This window comes from Octopus sinensis, linkage group LG9 (genome assembly GCF_006345805.1).
Source record: "Octopus sinensis linkage group LG9, ASM634580v1, whole genome shotgun sequence".
In the NCBI taxonomy this organism is placed as follows: Eukaryota; Metazoa; Mollusca; class Cephalopoda; order Octopoda; family Octopodidae; genus Octopus; species Octopus sinensis.
Window position 1 is genome coordinate 65,520,410 of NC_043005.1, and position 22,747 is coordinate 65,543,156.

Sequence of the window (22,747 nt, forward strand, 5' to 3'; positions counted from 1 at the left end):
TAACAGAGGAATTCAAGACAAGATGCCACTAGGAGGTCCTCTATACTGATGACCTTGTTCTGATTGCTGCGTCACTATCAGAACTAGAGAAGTTTCAGATGTGAAAACAAGGATTAGAATCAAAGGGCCTTAGAGTCAACCTAGCAAAAACCAAAGTTTTAATAAATAGGAAAGCAGACAAACCACAAATCCCTTAGATTGATAGCCCTGCTCGATATGTAGAAAAGGCGTAGGTAGAAACTCTAAAGATGTACCCAGTGTAAGAGGTGCAGCAACATCAAAGGAAGGCTAAATGGGAAGATAGTGTTTGTATGTGGCAGATGCTCAGGAGCAATAACACTGAAAATGTGCAGAGAACAACTTCCGCCACATTCCAGGTAGAAAAAACTAGAAATAGTTGATAGCTTCCGTTACCTAGGTGACCAAGTCAGTAGCGAGGAAGGTTGCGCTGAAACTGTAGCTGCTAGAATAAGAATAGCCTGGGCAAAGTTCAGAGAGCTCTTACCTCTGCTGGTGACAAAAGGCCTCTCGCCCAGAGTAAAATGTAGACTGTATGACGCATGTGTACGAATAGCCATGCTACATGGCAGTGAAACATGGGCTGTGACTGCTGAGGACATGCGTATGCTCGCAAGGAATGAAGCCAGTATGCTCCGATGGATGTGTAATATCAGTGTGCATACTCGACAGAGTGTAAGTACCTTGAGAGAAAAGTTTGACCTAAGAAGCATCAGTTGTGGTGTGCAAGAGAGACAACTGCGCTGGTATGGTCATGTGGTGAGAATGGAAGAGGATAGCTGTGTGAAGAAGTGCCACACACTCGCGGTTAAGGGAACCTGTGGAAGAGGTAGACCCAGAAAGACCTGGGATGAGGTGGTGAAGCACGACCTTCGAACATTAGGCCTCACCGCGGCAATGACTAGTGACCGAGACCTTTGGAAATATGCTGTGCTTGAGAAAACCCGGCAAGCCAAGTGAGACCATAACCTCGTGACCTATGCCAGGGGTGTAACCAGCCCACTTATGCGTACCTTTTCTTCATTGGACACTAAACTCTGCTTGCGAAAACCTGTTGAGGCAACTGAAATCGAAATCGAAATCAAATTAAATGACTGGCATCCGTGCTATTAAATGACTGGCATCCGAGCGTGATCGTTGCTAGAGCAGCTGACTGGCTTCCGTGCCGGTGGCACGTAAAAAGCACCATTCGAGCGTGATCGTTACCAGCGTCACCTTACTGGCACGTGAAAAAACATTCGAGCGAGGTCGTTGCCAGTACTGCTGGACTCGCTCCTGTGCAGGTGGCACGTAAAAAGCACCATTTGAGCGTGGCCGTTGCCACTACCGCCTGACTGGCCCTCGTGCCGGTGGCACGTAAAAGCACCCACTGCACTCTCGAATTGGTTGGCGTTAGGAAGGGCATCCAGCTGTAGAAACTCTGCCAGATCAGACTGGCACCTGGTGCAGCCATCTAGTTAGCCACTCCTCAGTCAATTCGTTCAACCCATGCTAGCATGAAAAGTGGACGTTAAACGATGATGATGGTGATGATAATGATGATGATCTTATTCTCTTTATTCTCTCTACTATTTCTCTCAACTTTTGCTTGTTTATTGTATATTATCTAAGTATTTCATTCTGCTAGAGAGAAGTTAAAGTAATAGCTATATTGATAATGCTTTTTGATACAAGAATACAAATCAAAAAGTATCGTTTGCTTCCAGACAATCAGACTGCCTTTTCTTTAATGGCATGTCAGTTTTCGAGAATCGAGAATTCTTACGATTACCTAAGGGAACAAAATGAAATACTCCTAAGATCTTTTCATCTACTTTATTTATTTATTTATTTATTTATTTATTGACTGGTGCTCAGCAGTCAATCTGTATCTCTGCTTAAAGGAAGCGATCACAATGTTTTGTCGTCATCTGATATGTCTGTTGTTACTGACAGTTCAACATGGGCATGATGTGACAAGTGAAAACCAGTTCGGAGACAAAATTTAAGTTACAGAACTTTGTAGTGAGCAGTGTTAAACAATTTTATGCATGACGTTTTGTTTACGTGTGCATGGTTAGTTAGACGAGTTCTTGTTTGATCATTGACCAGTTAGAAATGTTAACGAACTTGTGACAGGCATATCTCTGCTATAAGAAAGTGGATGTGATCGAATTCCAAGAAACCCTGCCAAAGCTGACGTTGGTGTTTGTTTGTTTGTTTGTTGAGCGAGGCAGTCTTCGTGGGAGAAGTCTGAAACGTGGTCCTTTGCTATTCGTAAGACCCGTAGAAGAGAAAGCAGGTCAACCCCCGACACCGAGAGCATCGGCGGATGGATGAATGCGCATCCAGGCTCAGCGGTTGCGTAGGAAGTCGGGGACAAGAAACAGGAAGAAAGAGTTTGAGAAAGTTGGAGCGAAAGAGTACAACAGGGGTCGCCACCCCCACCCCCTGCCGGAGCCTCGCAGAGCTTTAGGTGTTTTCGCTCAATAAACACACACAACGCCCGGTCTGGGAATCGAAACCGCGAGTCCGCTGCCCTAACCACAAGGCCATTGCGCCTCCACTGATGTTCGTGTGCAGTCCTGCTGCTTGTCGGACCCTGTTAAACCGTCCAACGTAGCACAGAAAACGGACTTTAAATGGTGATGATGATGATGAGAAGGAGGAGCAGAATACATTATATGTATGTATGAATTATCCCGGTTATAACCTCATAACGAGCATTTAAAAATCCTCTACGTAATCCAGTAGTGCTTTAAAAGCAACCTACCTGAGGAAGTGTCGGCACATAGCTGCTGCTGGGTCTAATTTATTTATATAACTATATATAAGATAAATTATGTAATGATATAAGACTGAAATCTCAACAACTGACAGCTGTTGCCTCTGCACAAAAACAAATGCTGTAATTTGTAATTAAAGTTTGTTTATTCCCTCTTCTTGTATGAATTTTCATGTATGTATGTATGTAAGTTATTTTTGGATGTGTAGCGGTTATGTGTGTATCATGGTGAACAGATGCAAAAGCAATGTGTATGCTATTGAAGTAAAAAAATGAGTGAATCGATTCATAGTTAAAAATAATTTTTTATTATCATTGAAGTAAACAAAGGAGTGAATCGATTCATAATTAAAAAACAATTTATTCACTGGACTTAATTTGTCGTTGGTACACATAATTCTTCACTACATGCAAAATGTTGACAACTGCTACGAGTTGCTAGAAATAGAAACAGGGTACATCTGTGGAAGTGATGAATATGTGTGTGTGTGTGTGTGTGTGTGTAGTTCATCTGAGATCTGTAGTCTACCGTGGAACTACGAACATTTCTCTCGGGTCTCTACGGTCATTCAAAACCTGTCGTCGTAGACCTTTCTCGTTTACCTGCTAGGCCTTCCTCCTCCCGTCTGTCTGTTGATCACTGTATTCCTAATAATCGTGGCAGCTAGAAGGACAGACATACAGCAGCAGAGTTTGTACCTAAATAGGTCAGCCCCTGTCCATTTGGACTTCGGCTGACATGGCTGAGGTCGTAGGTCAAAGGGAAATGATCAATCACTTTTTGACAGGACAAAAACAAAACATTTTTTCGCGCCTGTTGATCGTGGTGGTTTGGACGACCGAGAATTCTTAGATTCGGTTTCGAATCTAGGCTTGGAGAAGGAAGTGTTAATTTTGATATACGTGTGTACGTATGTATTTTGCAATCTGTTAATGCCAACCAGAACCCAGCTTGATGTGCGCTTATACACGTAGTCCATATCGTCTACAAGGAGAAAATTTTCCCGAGATAATAAATGCAGCAAAATCCTTTAGAGTGTACACGAATGTGTTAAATATAAATGTACACACCTTTATTTTAATTGACACAACATCGCTTGCTTTAAATATATTTATTACGAATTGACAAAGCCTCGGCAAGCATCAGCAGAAGGATTGGATTCCCGTAGAGCTATGAAAGACTGAAATGGTGTCTGGCAATTTAATGAAGTCATTCAGAGCCCAGTTCGATGTATTTTTAGACTTTTAATCTACAAGAGGGAACTTCTCTGAGACGATAAGCACAACGGACGTCTTTCAACACCCGAATGCCTATGAACATATCAAGTACAAGTGTTCACAGCTTCATTTAAGCGTTACAACTTAGTGCTCTCTCACACACACGCGCACACAAATAAGGTGATCGTAGGTTCGATTCTTGGACCGGGCGGGCGTCGTGTTCTTGAGCAAGCCTTTTTAACTCGCTTTACACTGAGATCACTTTGACACCTGACACACGGTACACTGTGCACCTGTTCGGGCAATGCCGATTTCATGGAGAGTGTGAGCTAATATGCAACACAAAAATTTGATCAGTATAAACAAATCATTTGTGCAGGTCATTCGGCCAGACATTGCAGAATCGTCTTCCTCGGACACGAGAGACCACCATACATGTAATATATAAATACGTGTACGCGCACACACACACACGTGTGTGTGTGTATATATATATATATATATATATATATATATATATATATATATATAGAAGGTTGAAGAGGAACACACGAGTTGATATATTTGGAAAAAAGTCAAGGTAGAAAATGCTAAAATAATTTTATAAAAATCATTTCAGTACCGGTTTCAGTCATTGAGTCTTTTTCAACTGTAAGTATGGAAAACAATTAAATTTTGGAAAAATTAAAAGAAAAGTTTTTTAAAAGAATATTTGCATTGTATTCAAATTCAGGGGCATTTTCCTTCTTTCTGCCTGTCTCTGTCTCTCTTGTTTACTATGTAACAATTATTCGGTAGCCATGATAAAACTCTTTACTCTTTTACTTGTTTCAGTCATTTGACTGCAGCCATGCTAGAGCACCGCCTTTAGTCGAGCAAATCGACCCCAGGACTTATTCTTTGTTAGCCTAGTACTTATTCCATCGGTCTCTTTTGCCGAACCGCTAAGTTATGGGGGCGTAAACACACCAGCATCGATTGTCAAGCGATGTTGAGGAGACAAACATAGACACACAAACATATACACACACACATACATATATATGATGGGCTTCTTTCAGTTTCCGTCTACCAAATCCACTCACAAAGCTTTGGTCGGCCCGAGGCTATAGTAGAAGACACTTGCCCAAGGTGCCACGCAGTGGGACTGAACCCGGAACCATGTGGCTGGTAAACAAGCTACTTAGCACACAGCCACTCCTACGCCTATATATATGTGTGTGTGTGTGTGTGTGTGTGTGTGTGTGTGTATATGTGTATATATATATATATATATATATATATATATATAGAAGTAGTTGATAGCTTCTGTTACCTAGGTGACCAAATCAGTAGCGGGAGAGGGTGCGCTGAAACTGTAGCTGCTAGAAAAGAAGAGCCTGGGCAAAGTTCAGAGAGCTCTTACCTCTGCTGGTGACAAAGGGCCTCTCGCCCAGAGTAAAAGGTAGACTGTATGACGCATGCGTACGAACAGCCATGCTACATGGCAGTGAAACAAGGGCTGTGACTGCGGAGGACATGCGTAAGCTCGCAAGGAATGAAGCCAGTATGCTCCGATGGATGTCTAATGTCAGTGTGTATACTCGACAGAGTGTAAGTACCTTGAGAGAAATGTTGGACCTCATAAACATCAGATGTGGTGTGCAAGAGAGACGACTGCGCTGGTATGGTCATGTGGCGAGAATGGAAGTGGATAGCTGTGTGAAAAAGTGCCACACCCTAGCAGTTAAGGGAACCTGTGGAAGAGGTAGACCCAGGAAGACCTGGGATGAAGTGGTGAAGCACGACTGTCGAACTTTAGGCCGCACCAAGGAAATGACTAGTGACCGAGACATTTGGAAATATGCTGTACGTGAGAAGACCCGGCAAGCCAAATGAGACCATAATCTCCTGGCCTATGCCAGGGGCGTAACCAGCCCACTTATGCGTACCTTTTCTTTCTTTGGACACTAAAACTCTGCTTGTGAAGACCTGTTGAGCCAAGTGAAATCAAAATCAGATTCGATGACTGGCATTCGTGTTAGCGGGGTGCAAAAAGTACCATACGAGTGTGATCGTTGACAGAGCGGCAAACCGGCTTCCATGCCAGGGGCACATAAAAAGCTCCATTCGAGTGTGATCATTACCAGCGTCACCTTACTGGCACTTGACCCCCGTGCAAGTAGTGTTTTAAGAGCACCATTCGAGCGTGATCGTTGCCAGAGCGGCTATCTGGCCTCCGTACCGGTGTCACGTAAAAGACACCGTTCGAGCGTGATCGTTACCAGCATCGCCTTACTGGCACCTGTGCCGGTGGCATGTGTAAAAGATTCGAGCGAGGTCGTTGCCAGTACTGCCTGACTGTCCCCGTGCCGGTGGCACGTAAAAGCACCCACTACACTCTCAGAGTGGTTGGTGTTAGGAAGGGCAACCAGCTGTAGAAACTCTTCCAGATCAAGATTGGAGCCTGGTGCAGCCATCTGGTTCGCCAGCCCTCAGTCAAATCGTCCAACCCATGCTATATATATATGCATATGTGTTTATGGGTATGTACACACACACACACACACACACACACACACACACATATATATATATATATATATATATATATATATATATATATATATATATATAATATATATACATACATTATATGAAGGTCACTTCCGTCGATTTCGACGTGAGCGTTTGAAGGAAGGATTTAAAAAAGAAGTTTAAGAAACAAAAGCTGCATCTATTTGCGATGGATACATGAATGTAATTTGAGTCCAGGTACAGATGTTGCAAGAGAGTCACAATGGAGACACTGATGATTTTAATTTTATCTGTGACTGTTGATTGTAGGATATAATTAATTCTTTTATTGTTCTGTTTCTTCAACATACATACATTTTATTTATATATCTATGTGTGCGTGTATATATATATGTGTGTGTGGCGGCGCAATGGCCCAGTGGTTAGGGCAGCAGACTCGCGGTCATAGGATCGCGATTTCGATTCCCAGACCGGGCGTTGTGTGTGTTTATTGAGCGAAAACACCTAAAACGCTCCACGAGGCTCCGGCAGGGGATGGTGGTGATCCCTGCTGTACTCTTTCACCACAAACTTTCTCTCACTCTTACTTCCTGTTTCTGTTGTACCTGTATTTCAAGGGGCCGGCCTTGTCACTCTCTGTGTCACGCTAAATATCCCCGAGAACTACGTTAAGGATGCACGTGTCTGTGGAGTGCTCAGCCACTTACACGTTAATTTCACGAGCAGGCTGTTCCGTTGATTCGGATCAACCGGAACCCTCGTCGTCGTAACCGACGAAGTGCTTCCATCATATATGTGTGTGTGTGTAATATATGGTATAATTATAAGTGGGGCAAATTTTAGCCATTTCTCTGCAGATTGAAATAATGAACAACCTTAATCGAATTTTGAACCTTATTGAGTTCTCATCAGAGGCGTCTACATCATTTTGACATGTTCCAGAGAAACAAACAGCCAAACTGTTTATGTGTGTGTATGTGTGTGTTGTATAAATATGTGTATGCTTGTATGTATATGTGTGTGTGTGTATATGTGTTGTATAAATATGTGTATGTTTGTCTGTAGATAGATAGATAGATAGATAGATAGATAGATAGATAGATAGATAGACCTCTTTACTCACCTGAGATGTATGAAGAAGCGTCAAAGATAAACAACCCCACAAAATCTCACTTCTTGGAGTTAATTACTGTTCTATTATTGAGTTTGGAAATGGAGTAAATTGATTCCCAAAGCATGCAAGATGGATGCGTAAATCTAACAATATCAAATTAAAGGAAATATGCAAAACCACTTTGTTTTCAATACCATCAAGGTACTTGATTATAGCAGCAATACTTGTGATCTTCAGGCTGATACTCCTGAGAAAGCATTTACTGATAATTGCCCAGTTCACTCTTGGAAGCATTTATTAACCTAGATTTGAAGTTGGAGAGGAAATTGACTCTTTTTTCCACTGGTTTTCATGTTAACTTTATGAGTTTCTTTGTAAAAAGTCTATTATGTATTGGGATGCCTATGTTTTATCTTCAAGGATATGTATATATTTTTGGGGAGATTGCTCCATATCATGTAGATGTTGGAAGTTTATTAAGGAGGAGTGATACAATACCAAAGTTTTACCATTTTTTAAATCATACCTATGAAGTTACATTCAAAAGTATCTACCACTTTCAAATGAGGGGAGCACATTCCATGTTATGAATCAGAATTTGTATATAGGCTTCCTCAACACACAATATGAATACCAAAGAAAGAGGCTGCTTGAGAAGGCCTATTGAGTCAAGTAGAATTGCTGTCATGGCCGATGCCAGTACCACCCGACTGGCACATGAAAAGCATCATTCCAGTGTGGTAAATGCCAGTGCCACTGGGCTGGCTCCTATGCCAGTGGCACGTAAAATGCACCATTCGAGCGTGGTTGATACCAGTGCTGCCTGACTGGCCCTCATGCCGGTGGCACGTAAAAAGCACCCACTACTCTCGAAGTGGTTAGCATTAGGAAGGGCATCCAGCTGCAGAAACCTTGCCAGATCAGATTGAAGGCCTGGTGTAACCTGGCTTGCTAGTCTTCTGTCAAACCATTCAACCAATGCCAGCATGGAAAGCAGACTTTAAATGACAATGATGAGGAAAACAAGCAGTTCAGCCAGAAATACAAGACAAGCTATTATTATTAGCTTTCTCATTCCCTTTTATCCACCATCCCCACTCTTTCTTTCAATACACCATTTTGTGTTTATATTCATTTGAATGAGAGATGGCAATACATAGCTATTATCCTACCCATACTTAATCTGAAAACATAAACACTGCTGGCATTAGTCTATTATGTCCTACTTGGTATCTAAATGTCTTACTTTGTGCCTATTTCTTTACTACCCACAAGGGGCTAGACACAGAAGGGACAAACAAGGACAGGCAAACGGATTAAGTCAATTATATTGACTCCAGTGCGTAACTGGTACTTATTTAATCAACCCCAAAAGGATGAAAGGCAAAGTCAACCTTGGTGGAATTTGAACTCAGAACGTAGCGGGAGACGAAATACCGCTAAGCATTTCACCTGGCAAGCTAACGTTTCTGCCAACTCTCCGCCTTACTTTGTACCATGAAAACAACATCTACCACTAACCACCTTATGCTTATATGAAATTACACTCCCAATAAGGGCTCCCCATGCTTTAATTTATATTATACAGTAGAAGGGATACTTTAGCCCTGACAGACAACACCAAAGGCGATCTTATACCAATTTGCTGTTTAGCCAGTAAAGAAATGACATTTTATCTTAGCAACCTTGGCTTTAGTGCATCCAGTCCATTCTGTGGATTGGTTGGCACCAGGAAATACAACCAACAGTAATAATCATACTAAAGGAACACATGGATGCAGCATGCAGGTTACTTATCTAGGAAGGCAGTAATCTGAATAAGAACATTTACAAGGCAGAGGCGGCATTATTCCTGCCACATATAGGCACATGGCTCAGTGGTTAGAGTGCCAGGCTCACAATCATAAGGTAGTGAGTTTGATTCCTAGACTGGGCTGTGGGTTGTGTTCTTCAGCAAGACACTTTATTTCACATTCCTCCAGTTCACTGAACAGTAGAAATGAGTTGCAGCATCATTGGTGCCACACTGTATCGGTCTTTCCCTTTCCTTTGGATAACATTGGTGTCATGGAGAGGGGAAGCTGGTATGCATGGGCGACTGCTGGTCTTCCATAAACAACCTTATTCAGACTTGTGCCTTGGAGGGAAACTTTTTAGGTTCAATCCCATGGTCATTCATGACCAAAGGAGGTCTTTTACCTTTTACAATGACTAATGATTGATTGATTGTACGCAGTAGTCTACACTGCAAAGTGGTTGGTGACAGGAACAGCATCATCATCATCATCATTGTTTAAAGTCCGCTTTCCATGCTAGCATGGGTTGGACGATTTTGACTGAGGGCTGGCGAACCAGATGGCTGCACCAGGCTCCAATCTTGATCTGGCAGAGTTTCTACAGCTGGATGCCCTTCCTAATGTCAACCACTCCGAGAGTGTAGTGGGTGCTTTTTACGTGCCACCGGAGACAGAAAACCATGATCACAATATGAAACATATAAGGAGATATGAAGTAATGCAAACTATATGGTAGGTTACTCATCTGCGATGGCAGTAAATCTGAATACAAACTGATAAAGAGATGCAGATAGCTTCTCTGGTGTAAGGGATATGTTGTAAGTCATTATAACAACAAAGTTAGCCAGTCTTTGTTGTTGTTGTGTGAGCTTAGTAATAAAAGAGACCAATAGGTGGAATGATGCAAGACCCATAACCAACCTGCACCAGCATGAGAAAAGATGGATGAGATATGATGATTATGATGATGATGAGGATGATGATTTGTTTCCATTAAATATGTTTCTGACAAGCCATCAATCTCTTTATCAGGAGGGCAACACATGAATGACCTGGCAGACATATTCTAGCCACAGAACTGTCAAAACCACAGAAAAAGTGAGAAGAAGTTACTACTAAGTATTCAATAAATCTTAATCCTCAGACGCTTCTATTCACTATGGATTTTAAGATAAAAACAGAGATCTGCAAGATTTGGGAGCTTTTACATGTTGACAACTTATTTCTAATCACAAAATCTGTCAAAATTTTGAAAGAAACCATCAAAACGTAGAAGAGCATTTGAGGACCAAAAATCAATTATGGTAAAGAACAAAGTTCAGTGACCTTGTCTGATATATAATGAGGGTGATAAGTCTAAATACTGAACACTGAGAATCAGCTCAGAAAGCTTCTAACAGGCTGACAGAGAAACACAATTGTAGATATAATAGATACACAAGAATATCATCATCATCATCATCGTAGTCATTTAACGTCCGCTTTCCATGCTGGCATGGGATGGGCAGTTTGACTGGAGACTGGTGAGCCAGATGGCTGTACCAAGCTCCAATCTGATCTGGCAGAGTTTCTACAGCTGGATGCCCTTCCTAACGCCAACCACTCCGAGAGTGTAGTGGGTGCTTTTACGTTCCACCAGCACAAGGTCCAGTCAGGCAGTACTGGCAACAGCCACGCTCAAATGGTGTTTTTACGTGTCACCTGCACAGGAGCCAGTCCAGCGGCACTGGCAACACCCTCGCTCGAATGTTATTTTTCACGTACCACCGGCACAAGTGCCAATAAGGTGATGCTGGTAACGATCACGCTCGAATGGTGCTTTTTACGTGCCACCGGCACGGGGGCCAGTCAGCGGCCCTGGCAACGATCACGCTCAGATGGTGCTCTTAGTGCTCCACTAGCATGAATGCCAGTCATGCGGTGCTGTCATCGAATTTGATTTCGATTTCACTTGCCTCAACAGGTCTTCGCAAGCAGAGTTTAGTGCCCAATGAAAGAAAGGTACGCATATGTGGGCTGGTTACACCCCTGGCATAGGCCATGGCTTGCCGGGTCTTCTCAAGCACAGCATATTTCCAAAGGTCTCAGTCACTAGTCATTGCCTCGGTGAGGCCTAATATTCGAAGGTCATGCTTCACCACCTCTGCATAGTTTATACCTTGTTTCCTACCTGATTTCATTAGTGTTGAAGTAGTTGCAGTAAGACTAAAGACAGAGGATAAGAAGTATGATACCACATGGTGGTAAGAGATAGTTTTGGATGTAGACGCTGACCTATGAGACTATATGGGCACGAAAGGGATCAGTTGATGCATGCAAAAAAAAAACTACATTGGTATTGATATGTTCAATAAACAGATAATGAGTGCTATGTAAACATGTACTATATGCTGTTACTATAGTACAAACAAAACTGGGAAGAACTGAGGTACTTGGAATTCAAAAGACTATCGTCAAATATTTAATTTATGCCATCATGGAAAAAACAAACATTAAAGCAACAATGACGATAGGTGAACGTTTAAAATGTCACAGGTTCATACTAAATTTAAAGTAAGCACAATTTTGAAAACCTACAAATCTAATGCAACAATCCAACTTTGGAACATGAGAGAAAAATAAGTCTTCAGCATCACAAGCAACAAGCTCTACAACTAACTACATTAGTTACATTATTTACTTTTGACAGATATTTGTCCTCATCTTGTTTGTTGTTAACACAACGTTTCGGCTGATATACCCTCCAGCCTTCTTCAGGTGTCTTGGGGAAATTTCAAACCTGGGTTCTCATTCCTAAGGTATTCTTTGATATTATTATTATTATTATTATTATTGTTGTTCAAGCCACTGCTTGGAATCGAACTCAGAATCTTGGAGTTAGTAGCCGCACTCTTAACCACTACGCCATATGCCCACGGGCATATGACGTAGTGGTTAAGAGTGCAGGCTACAAACCCCAAGATTCCGAGTTTGATTCCAATAATAATAATAATAATAATAACATCAAAGAATACTTTAGGAATGAGAACCCAAGTTCGAAATTTCCCCAAGACGCCTGACGAATATCAGCCGAAACGTTGTGTTAACAACAAACAAGATGAGGACAAATATCAGTGGAATGTAAATAATGTAAATAATGTACATAATTCCTCATCTCTTAAATATAGAATTGTATTAACTATATTTTATATCATTGAATCAAAGGTATTGAGTTTTATAAGCATGAATCTGAAACAGAAAAGTACAACAGGCTCAATGACAGGAATCAAATTGTGTATCTACAGCTTCCTAACGAGCGTATTGCTCTTTTCCATCTCATTTTGGTGCTATTTATGTCTAATATCATTTTCATTAAAATCTTAGCAGTTAATCCATCACGAGATTAGGTTCAGTTTAACTAAAATGAATGAGAAAATAATTTTAAAGTTTCAAAATAAAACTTATATTGAAAACAAATAAGTAAAGGAGTAGATATATTTTCTGTTATTGTGTGACACGCCATCATGGTGTTAGAGAAGTGGCCAACAGGTTAACAGCTAGTATCTTATTAGTATGGGATTCTAAGCAAGATGCTTAGCTTTATTTGGTCCAATCTATTTAGCAGTAGAAAGGTTTGCAACAGTTTGCAAATATGCTGGCACACCAGAACTTAGTCTTAAAAAAAATGTTTTTAATCAGGTCATCACTATAAATAGCAAAGGCATTGTCTTGTCTTGTCTTGAGACAGCATTCACCCGGGGTGGGTTGAGCTGGCTTCATTCATCCTCAATGCTGCATCTCTCACAAACACCGACCAGGCCTGGTGATTTGAGGCTAACGACCGAGTGATCTCCAACCACTCCTTATTCCAGTGGCGAACGCCGTAGATATGGGGTCCTAGGTTGGGTTCCAGATCAGCTTTGACTGTCATTATGCAAAGGCATTGCATAATTGATCAGTGTTTCATTAGTTTATAATACTAAACTTACATCTTCCACAAAACAAAACCATTTACAGACTGGCGACATATCCAGAAGTGAGACTGCCAGCCAGCTAAATGCTTTGAAAACTGTGATACTTCCCACAAATCATTATTTCATTAAGTAGCAATGCTAAATAGAATTAAAAGAAAGTATATACATATATTATACAGAAATTAAATCACACACACACACGATGTATTTCTGAACACCTGCTTTCATTTTCATTTTATAACATTACAAAAATAGAATACAAGTTTGTATTTGGAAAGTCATCAAAGTCTAGAGTCAAGGTTTATTGGTCATTAACAGCCATTATTGTCATGTTCTCTTTGCTTTGGCAGCGGCAGACTGTGCCATTTTTTTGGCGCGTACCATTTCAACCAATTCCTGAAAAATAACAAAACAAATTTGAAATTTCCAAAGATTTGAATAATTAAAATTAGTTTTGTGGACAGAACATAAGAGAAATTAATCAAGGGAATATAGGAGAAAGAATCAACTGATATTTAAAATATCATCTGCTGCCCATAATTAGAATGAGAAAAAAATTCAGTTCACAATACTAGGGTACTAACCCATATGCAGCATAGTTCCACTAATCTAGAACCCTTAAGTTCAGATTGTCAAATATGTGTTCAGTATATTGAAATTCAGTCTTAAATTTAAACACCAAAATCATTGTTTTTTTAATGAAATCATTAAATGGGTCTCAGTGTTTACTGACAGCAGTCTCAGAGTTTACTGATTTCTTTTCACTGAACAAATTAAGCCTTGTCATCTTTTTAAAGTGTCTAAACCATCAAACTATTAATATACAACTCTCCATGATATCCTTATGTAACTGCTTGGTGTTTTCAATGATCACAGACACTGACATCAACATACTCTCCGATAGCTTTGAGCTAAAGCACACGTATATAACACTGAATCTAGTTTAGGAAGATTTGATTTGTCTGTTTGTTGCACATTAACACAGTAAATCAGTCATAAGTTGTATCAAGTGATCCCTTTGTTTCAAAGCTATAAATTACTGCAGAATGTATATCGTGTCTACACACAATAGTGGTCCAGTTTCACTTCTTTTCAACCATTATATCACTTCAATTTATTAGTACAATGGAAATGTTAAATGTTTTCTTTTCACACCTTTCCTAAATTGGTTACTTTTATAAACTTTAGAAACTATGGATGGTCCTTCACAGGATTACTCATTTTTGCCAGGTGAGTGGATTGGAGCAAAATGAAATGAAGTGATTTGTTCAAGAACACAACATGTCGCCCTGGTCCTCAAGTCGAAACCAATCTTATAATCATGAGTCCAACACACTAACCACTAAGTCATGCACCTCCACTGTATTGGTAGTGCATTTACTTAACGAGAAATGATGAATTAGGAATCATTATATAAACAATGCAAGGACAAATGACTACCTTGTATCTTTTAATGCAGTCTTTCTTGCTGCGAGATGGAATATTAGCAGCTATCTTCTCCCACCGTTCAGGAACATCAGCTGGATAAGTTTTCAGAGATTGCTCCAACAACTTTTGTTCATCCGATGTCCATGGTGATGGGTTGGTTCCTTGTTCTCGCATCTGTTGCTCCACTACACCTGGAATGTTTGAAAATATGTGCTGTTTAATTATAAGTTATCCTGGATAAGTATCAAACAAATTTAGAAGGTAAGAAAATGGTCACAAGAAAAACCTTTGTACAAAATATATACAAAATGATTATTTGTTATAATTTTTAAAAAGTTTCAGTTTCCTTTATGAAGTAAGTAACATAAGCAAGGGTCAAGAATTGAGACTTCCAAAGAATTTGGTTTTAACATTGTAAAAATGTTAAATTCCTCAATCAGTCTTTCATGTGAAAAACCAAGTAAACAACTACTAAATGCAAAACAGACATTAAAAACTATTTAAATAGAAGAAAAGATAGTTTGGGTCATAGCTAGAAGATTCTTAAGCATGTCTGGAATTTAAAATTTATACAGGTAAAGTTCAAAGGTCACTTTCAAATTTACTTTCTATGCAGCATCATCATCATCATCATTATCATTAAACATGTTTTCCATGCTGGCAAGCTAAAGAGCTGCTATGTCTGTTTTGGCATGGTTTCTATGTGGATTGGTGCAATTCCTAATGCCAATCACTTTAAAGAGGATACTGGGTGCTTTTTCACAGCACCAACACCTACAAGCCCGGAAGAATAAGATCACTCAGCTGAAGAGGGATGCAGGGCACATGACAGTATGCAAAGACAATCACAATTTCACTTAGCTTGAAGCGTCTTCTGAAGCAGTTACAATAAATCAGACTAAATACGTTTTTTGTTTTCAAACATTGTAACACTACAGAAAAAGCCAGTCCATATTATAAATATTATACACAAAAATATTTTTTCCAAGATTTTATGCCCATAATTAGGGATATACATTATACATGAGTGCATATTGCATACATATTGCTGTGAAGTTTTTCAAACTACACAGGTAAAGTTCAAAGGTCACTTTCAGATTTATTTTCTATGCAGCAGAATATTGCAAAGAACAAGCAGACAATACATGTTTTCATGGTGAAAACAAGTATATCTTTTTTTATTTCATTTCATGCTTGGATTGTCGATACATCCTTAAACACATGTAAAGAATGAGAAGCACTTAATACTCAAACAGCAACAGGAAGCAAAAGTGAAGTCAACCAGAACTCAAAAATGAAGCTGGCTCATCAGCTTCTTCAAACTTACGGATCAAACAAAACAATTCAGAAGTAGCACTCACAGAGGTGAAACGAAACCACTACTACCCAGAAAAATATCTTCAAACAGTGAAAACTGACTCCCCCACTTGCCAACTTTCAATGTCACAATACAGAACAGTTAATTTACCCAGGGTTTGAAAGCAAAAGCTAAAGAGCCTGAAATAAATACCAGTTTCAAGTTTTGGCACAAGGACAGCAATTTTGGGAGAGGGGGTAAGTCTATTAGATCGACCCCCAAGATTCAACTGGTATTTATTTTATTGACCCTGAAAGGATGAAAGGTAAAGTCGACCTCAGCAGCATTTGAACCCAGAAAGTAAAGATGGACAAAATGCTGCTAAGCAACTTGCCCAACACGGTAATACCACTGCCAGCTCACCACCTTCAATAATAATAATAATAATAATAATAATAATAATAATAATAATAATCAGCATCGTTTAACATCTGCTTTCCATGCTGTCATAATAGTAATAATAATCCTTCCTATTAAAGGCACAAGTCCTGAGATTTTGGGGTAGGGACCAGTCGATAACATCAACCCCAGTGTTTCATTGGTACTTAATTTATCAACCCTGAAAGGATGAAAAGCCAAGTCAACCTCAGCGGAATTTCAGCTCGGAGCATAAAGGTGGACGAAATGCCGCTAAGCATTTCACCTGGTGTGCTAATGATTCTGCCAGCTCACTGCCTTTAATAATAATAATAATAATAATAATAATAATAATAATCAGCATCGTTTAACATCTGCTTTCCATGCTGTCATAATAGTAATAATAATCCTTCCTATTAAAGGCACAAGTCCTGAGATTTTGGGGTAGGGACCAGTCGATAACATCAACCCCAGTGTTTCATTGGTACTTAATTTATCAACCCTGAAAGGATGAAAAGCCAAGTCAACCTCAGCGGAATTTCAGCTCGGAGCATAAAGGTGGACGAAATGCCGCTAAGCATTTCACCTGGTGTGCTAATGATTCTGCCAGCTCACTGCCTTTAATAATAATAATAATAATAATAATAGCAATAACAATAATCCTTTCTATTATAGGCACAAGGCCTGAAATTTTGTGGAGCGAGGGATAGTCGATTACATTAATCCCAGTGCTCAACTGGTACTTTTTTCATCAACCCCAAATGAATGAAAGGTAAAGTTGACTTCAACAGTATTCGAACTCAGAACGTGAAGACAGACATAATGATATTAAGCATTTTGCTCAGCATGCTAACAATTCTGCCAGCTAGAATAATAGTAACATATATTAAATATAGAGTAATCAATACCAGGGGCCAGAGTATATAAATAATTAATTTTGTAAATTACAATCAATGTACCACAGCGGATACCATGGGGCGCATACTGTCGGGGTAGGTCTAGTGACAGTTATCAGTGAGATACTAACAGCATATCAGAGCTTATTGGTATTAGCTGAAAATAGCCAACGAAACGCGTTTCATTCAAAATGATAGTTGAAATTTTAGTTTCGTTTCACAATCTAAGGGAAATAACTCATGAACAGACATAAACCTAATTTCCCCCACTTAGGTGAATGGGACTGTGACGAGCTACAAGTTTACAACTGCTGAGGGGACATACCCAAATGCATACCCACACAGTTCTATAAGAAATGGTAATGACCGATGATAAATGCAACTGATTAAGTGCACCCTTACTTACACATTGATATTTCAAAGATTTCTTTGGTGAACAGATGTGATTGCTGTTTGTCAGATGCATTTTTCTAGCATGTTTCCATCTCTTTAAGTTAGTAAATAACAGATTTTAAGGGTAAGGAACTAATGTAAGGGTCCACTTACTTTCATAGCGTTGGCTAATGCGACCTTCGGCTGGAACTGCACTGGAACAGCCTTTTGTATGATGCTTTTCAAAAACCTCAAATGCTTTCTTCTGAGCCTCTTCTTTCAAGGAAAAATCTATGAAAAGAAATATTAGGATAAGATATACAAATTATTTCTTTTTGGATTTGGTTTGCAAGATTCTTTATCTGAGTTCGTGTGTTGAAGCATATTCTGTTGTGTCTGGGGAGAGTCATTTTCGTTTTGTGCCTAACACACTCACCGGTAAAATTTCCACAAAAATTTTCGTTGCATCTTGCAACCTTTTCAATAGTCTTGACTCTTGAAAAGGTTGCAAGATGCAACGAAAATTTTAGGGAAATAAAAATAAGAAATAAGTGGAAATTTTACCGGTGAGTGTGTTACATTACAAGGCACAAAAAGAAAATGACTCTCACCAGAATATACAAATTATAAACGCACATATCATTATCATCATCATAATTTAACATCTATCTTCCATGCTAGCATGCGTTGGATAGCTTGACTGAGGGGTCTCAAGCTAGCATCTTGCTCCAATGCCTGAAAATTGCCTGGTTGATTGTAGATTAAGGCAGAACTATAAATGAAAAGCAGTATCAAATGTGACATTTGCTTGAGAGAAAAATTTTGCTTTAAGGAAGTAACAGTTTGAAGAAAAGAACTGAACTGTTAGCAGCTTGTATACATGCAACTAAATCTCCTTTGTGTATGTACAAGCCTCCTTGACTTTCGACTATGTTTAAGGAGAAAAATGTTTGCTTCAAAATCTTTTCAAACACATTGTTTTTAACATATTGCTTATATAACAATGCAATTTCGTAAGAGAATAACCCTTCAAGTGATTTCCCTCGTACGAGGCTTAAAGCCCAAATGATATGATTAGTTCAAATCTGATGGATACATACCTGCATACTAAATATTCCAAACTTAGTTCAATGATAACCCTCACTTTGCTAGCAGCACCCTTGAACATGTGTAGAATTCTTACAAATCATTCCTCTAATTAAGGTGTGCGTGCATGTGTGTGTGTGTGTGTGCGTGTGCGCGCGCGCATGCACGTGTGAGAACAGAGTTGAAAATTCCAAATAGCAAATTCAGCAAGCAGAAACTATAATTTTAAGAAGTACTTTACCATTCTTTTGTAATTCTTTAGCTTTCTTTAAAACATCTCTAGCTGTTTTTCTACTTCCTTCTACATGCTGGATAATGAAATTCGCAATGACTTCCCATCTATAATTCAAAAAAGAAAAAATTCAAGAACTGAAAATTTAAGTTTTGTTTTTTTATCAAAGGTGTATCATGAAACTGTCCTTCTTATTAATGTAATTTTAATGTCCATTTGTCTATCTTTGGATAAGTTATACATGTCTGCTGTACTCCATCACTTCAGATAACCTAATGCAAGAACAAATAAATTAAGACGCCTCAGTAGAGTTTGAACTCTTGAAACAGTTAGTTGTCTAAAACACTGAGATATATCTGTCAGTTAATGAAACTACATTAAATCTAAACAGATACTAACAATGTTCAAGCCATTAAATTGGTGTCATTCAATACTAATTCACTAATTATTTTTGAAACTAAATCTAGCTTCAGAGTATCTTTAATGAACCTTAACTGCATGAAATATTGTGTACAATCCTGTAGGCATTATGCTACCTACTGCTTAATGGTCAATACATCAAATCAGCAGCATAGTGTCCCTTAGGATGGATGTCCAGTTGTTTCAATAATAACAGTTATACTACAGACATTACGATATAAAATGTGGGTTGAATCACACAAAAGAACACATTAACAGAAACAAGTGCAGACACTAAAGCGGACAAACCTATCTCTGGTACCAGCCGGAAATAAATTCACACCAGTCACCATAAACTGCATTTCAAGTTCAGTCCAGTCCTTGCTGACTTGGGAAACCTCATTGGACGACGGTTTCTGAAGTACTTCTAACTGCTTCTTTTTCTCTTCCTCCATTTGTTCCTTCAATTCCTTTACCTGCAATTAGGAAGAGAAACACAGGTATAACTAGAGAAAACATTCAAATATAGCAAAAAGGAAGGGGCTACATCTATTTAGCACAACCAACAAGTGTAACATGGGGAACCAGATATTGTTTTAACGGTTAAGGTTTCTTCAACAACCATTTTACAAACAATAAGTCATTCAACTACATTACTGCAAATTTTTCTATTTGTTGTATACCTATTTCTTTACTGTCCACAAGCGGCTAAACATAGAGGTGACAAACGGATTAAGTCGATTACATCAACCCCAGAGCGTCACTGGTACTTAATTTATCGACCCCGAAAGGATGAAAGGTAAAGTCGACCTCGGCGGAATTTGAACTAAGAACGCAGCGGTGAACGAAATACCGCTAAGCATTGCGCCCGGCGTGCTAACGTTTCTGCCAGCTCACCGCCTTCTATTTGTTGTATACTATTTCTATTTGAATTAAGCAGACGAACCTATCTATCTATCTTTCTTGTATCTCAAGTGCTTCCAATAATTTACTAAACCCTTTCCTGCCCAGTATTTCAATCCAGCCAAACTCCATTTCAATCCAAGTTTCTCTTTAAATGTAAATTACAATAACTGTACTAACCTCATTTAGCTATTCCTCTTTCTCAATTAATGCAGACCTGGAAAGCTAATGGACACTCCATGCTTTGTATACTTTTAAAAATACATATCAAAATGCTTTTTACTGATTTAAAAACAGCAATCAAAAATAGCTGCATTTCTCTGGAGCCAATATAATACATCATATATTTATTTATCTATCTATTGTTATTGTAAAGAGTATTGTTATTGTAAAGAGTATTGATATTACTATTATTAAAATGGTGGTGAGCTGGCAGAATTGTTAGCATACTGGGTGAAATGCTTAGCAGTATTTTGTTTGTTGCTACATTCTGAGATCAAATTCCACCAAAGTTGACTTTGTCTTTCATCCTTTTGGGGGGGGAGTCAATAAATTAAGTACCAGTCACATGCTGGGGTCGATGTGATCGATTATCCTCCTCCCCACAAAAATCCAGGCCTTGCACGTATAGAAGAAAGGATTATTATTATTATTTAAGGTGGCAAACTGGCAGAATTGCAAGCACGCTGAGCAAAATGCTTAGTGGCATTTTATTCAACTTTACGTTTCTGAGTTCAAGTTCCACCAAGGCCAACATTTCCTTTCATCCTTCCAGAGTCCTGGATGTGTGTGTGTGTGCTTCTTTGTGTTTGTTTCCCACCACTGCTTGCCAACCAGTGTTAGTTTCTTTACATCCTCATAACTTAACAGGTTGGCAAGAGACCAACAGAATAAGTACCATGCTAAAAAAAAGTAAAAAAGGACTGGGATCAATTTGTTCAACTAACCCCTTCAAGGCAGTTCCCCCAGCATAGCCACAGTTCAATGACTAAAACAAGTAACTGATAAAAGATGCAATACATACATATTCAAGAAAAGCCTTCTTGGCAACTTCTTTGTCTCCAGTATTTAATGCTTCATTCAGAGATTGCAATCTAGAAAACAAGAGAACATACATGAAATAAAATTAAAATTTATTTTAAACAAAACATATTTATTCTATATTGTCCACCAGATGCCTCAAATCATGTTAAATTTGGGGAAAACTGTAGAATGATAAAAAAAAAAAGGCATTAATGAAATTTCAGGAGTGGCTGTGTGGTAAGTAGCTTGATTATGAACCACATGGTTCCGGGTTCAGTCTCACTGTGTGGCACCTTGGGCAAGTGTCTTCTACTATAGCCTCAGGCCGACCAAAGCCTTGTGAGTGGATTTGGTAGCCGGAAACTGAAAGAAGCCTGTCGTATATATGTACATATATATGTGTGTGTATGTATGTGTGTATATGTATGTGTGTGCATGTGTGTTTGTGTGTCTGTGTTTGCTCCCCCACCCCACATCGCTTGACAACCGATGCTGGTGTGTTTACGTCCCCGTAACTTAGCGGTTCGGCAAAAGAGACCAAGAGAATAAGTACTAGGGCTTACAAAGAATAAGTTCTGGGTTCAATTTGCTCGACTAAAGGCAGTGCTCCAGCATGGCCACAGTCAAATGACTGAAACAAGTAAAAGAGTAAAAGAGTGAAAGAGTAAATTCTATCAATGTACTTCTGTAGGACAGGTTCAACTTCCCCAACATCAAATAACCCAAGGACAACATAATCTTTGGAAAGTCATACCAAGAACAGAATCAAGCAGAATATGATCATGGAACTAATAAAACTATGCCTGATCAAGAGCTTTGCTAATAACACGGGATTCAGCAACAATCACAACAATGTATATATAGTTCAAAGGGATTCAAAGCTGTATGTCACACTAGAAGCATCATAAACCTATCTGCAAAGCTGACAGGAAATCACTACTAAATGAGATCTTGACCACGAGCAAATGTGAGGAAGCATCATAGCCATGTGTTGAGAGGAATTCTTTGGGGATTGAATAATTCACCCTTGGAAACAAGGGGTATTTCATTCATCATCCTTAAACAAATCTTATTCAGAGACCTTTTGAGCAAGATGGGCTACTCGACCTGGAGAGAATTTTAACTGGGCCCCACCAGCAAGGTCATGCACTGTTTATCTTGATATGAGATCACCATGTTGTGCACATGCCTGATTTGCCCTTATCAGACGGGTAGTCATGAGGGGTATATTGAGCTTCGTATATTTGTATCCCAGTATCACTTTGATGGCATGCACTGCTCTCTCACTCAATAATAATAATAATAATAATAATA

The 22,747-nt window shown here is 39.2% G+C and overlaps 1 protein-coding gene across 1 annotated transcript in view; it reads right to left on the reverse strand.

Moving 5' to 3' along the window:
- Window positions 1-13,583: 13,583 nt before the first annotated feature.
- LOC115215600 (dnaJ homolog subfamily C member 2) overlaps window positions 13,584-22,747 on the reverse strand; it is a 40,047-nt gene continuing 30,883 nt past the window's right edge. The window contains exons 13-18 of the mRNA XM_029784820.2: window positions 21,435-21,504; window positions 19,817-19,983; window positions 19,118-19,215; window positions 17,965-18,081; window positions 14,821-14,999; window positions 13,584-13,776 (exon numbers count right to left, since the gene is read on the reverse strand). Coding sequence (XP_029640680.1) covers window positions 13,708-13,776; window positions 14,821-14,999; window positions 17,965-18,081; window positions 19,118-19,215; window positions 19,817-19,983; window positions 21,435-21,504 — 700 coding nt within the window. The 3' untranslated portion in view covers window positions 13,584-13,707. The remainder of the gene's footprint in view (window positions 13,777-14,820; window positions 15,000-17,964; window positions 18,082-19,117; window positions 19,216-19,816; window positions 19,984-21,434; window positions 21,505-22,747) is intronic.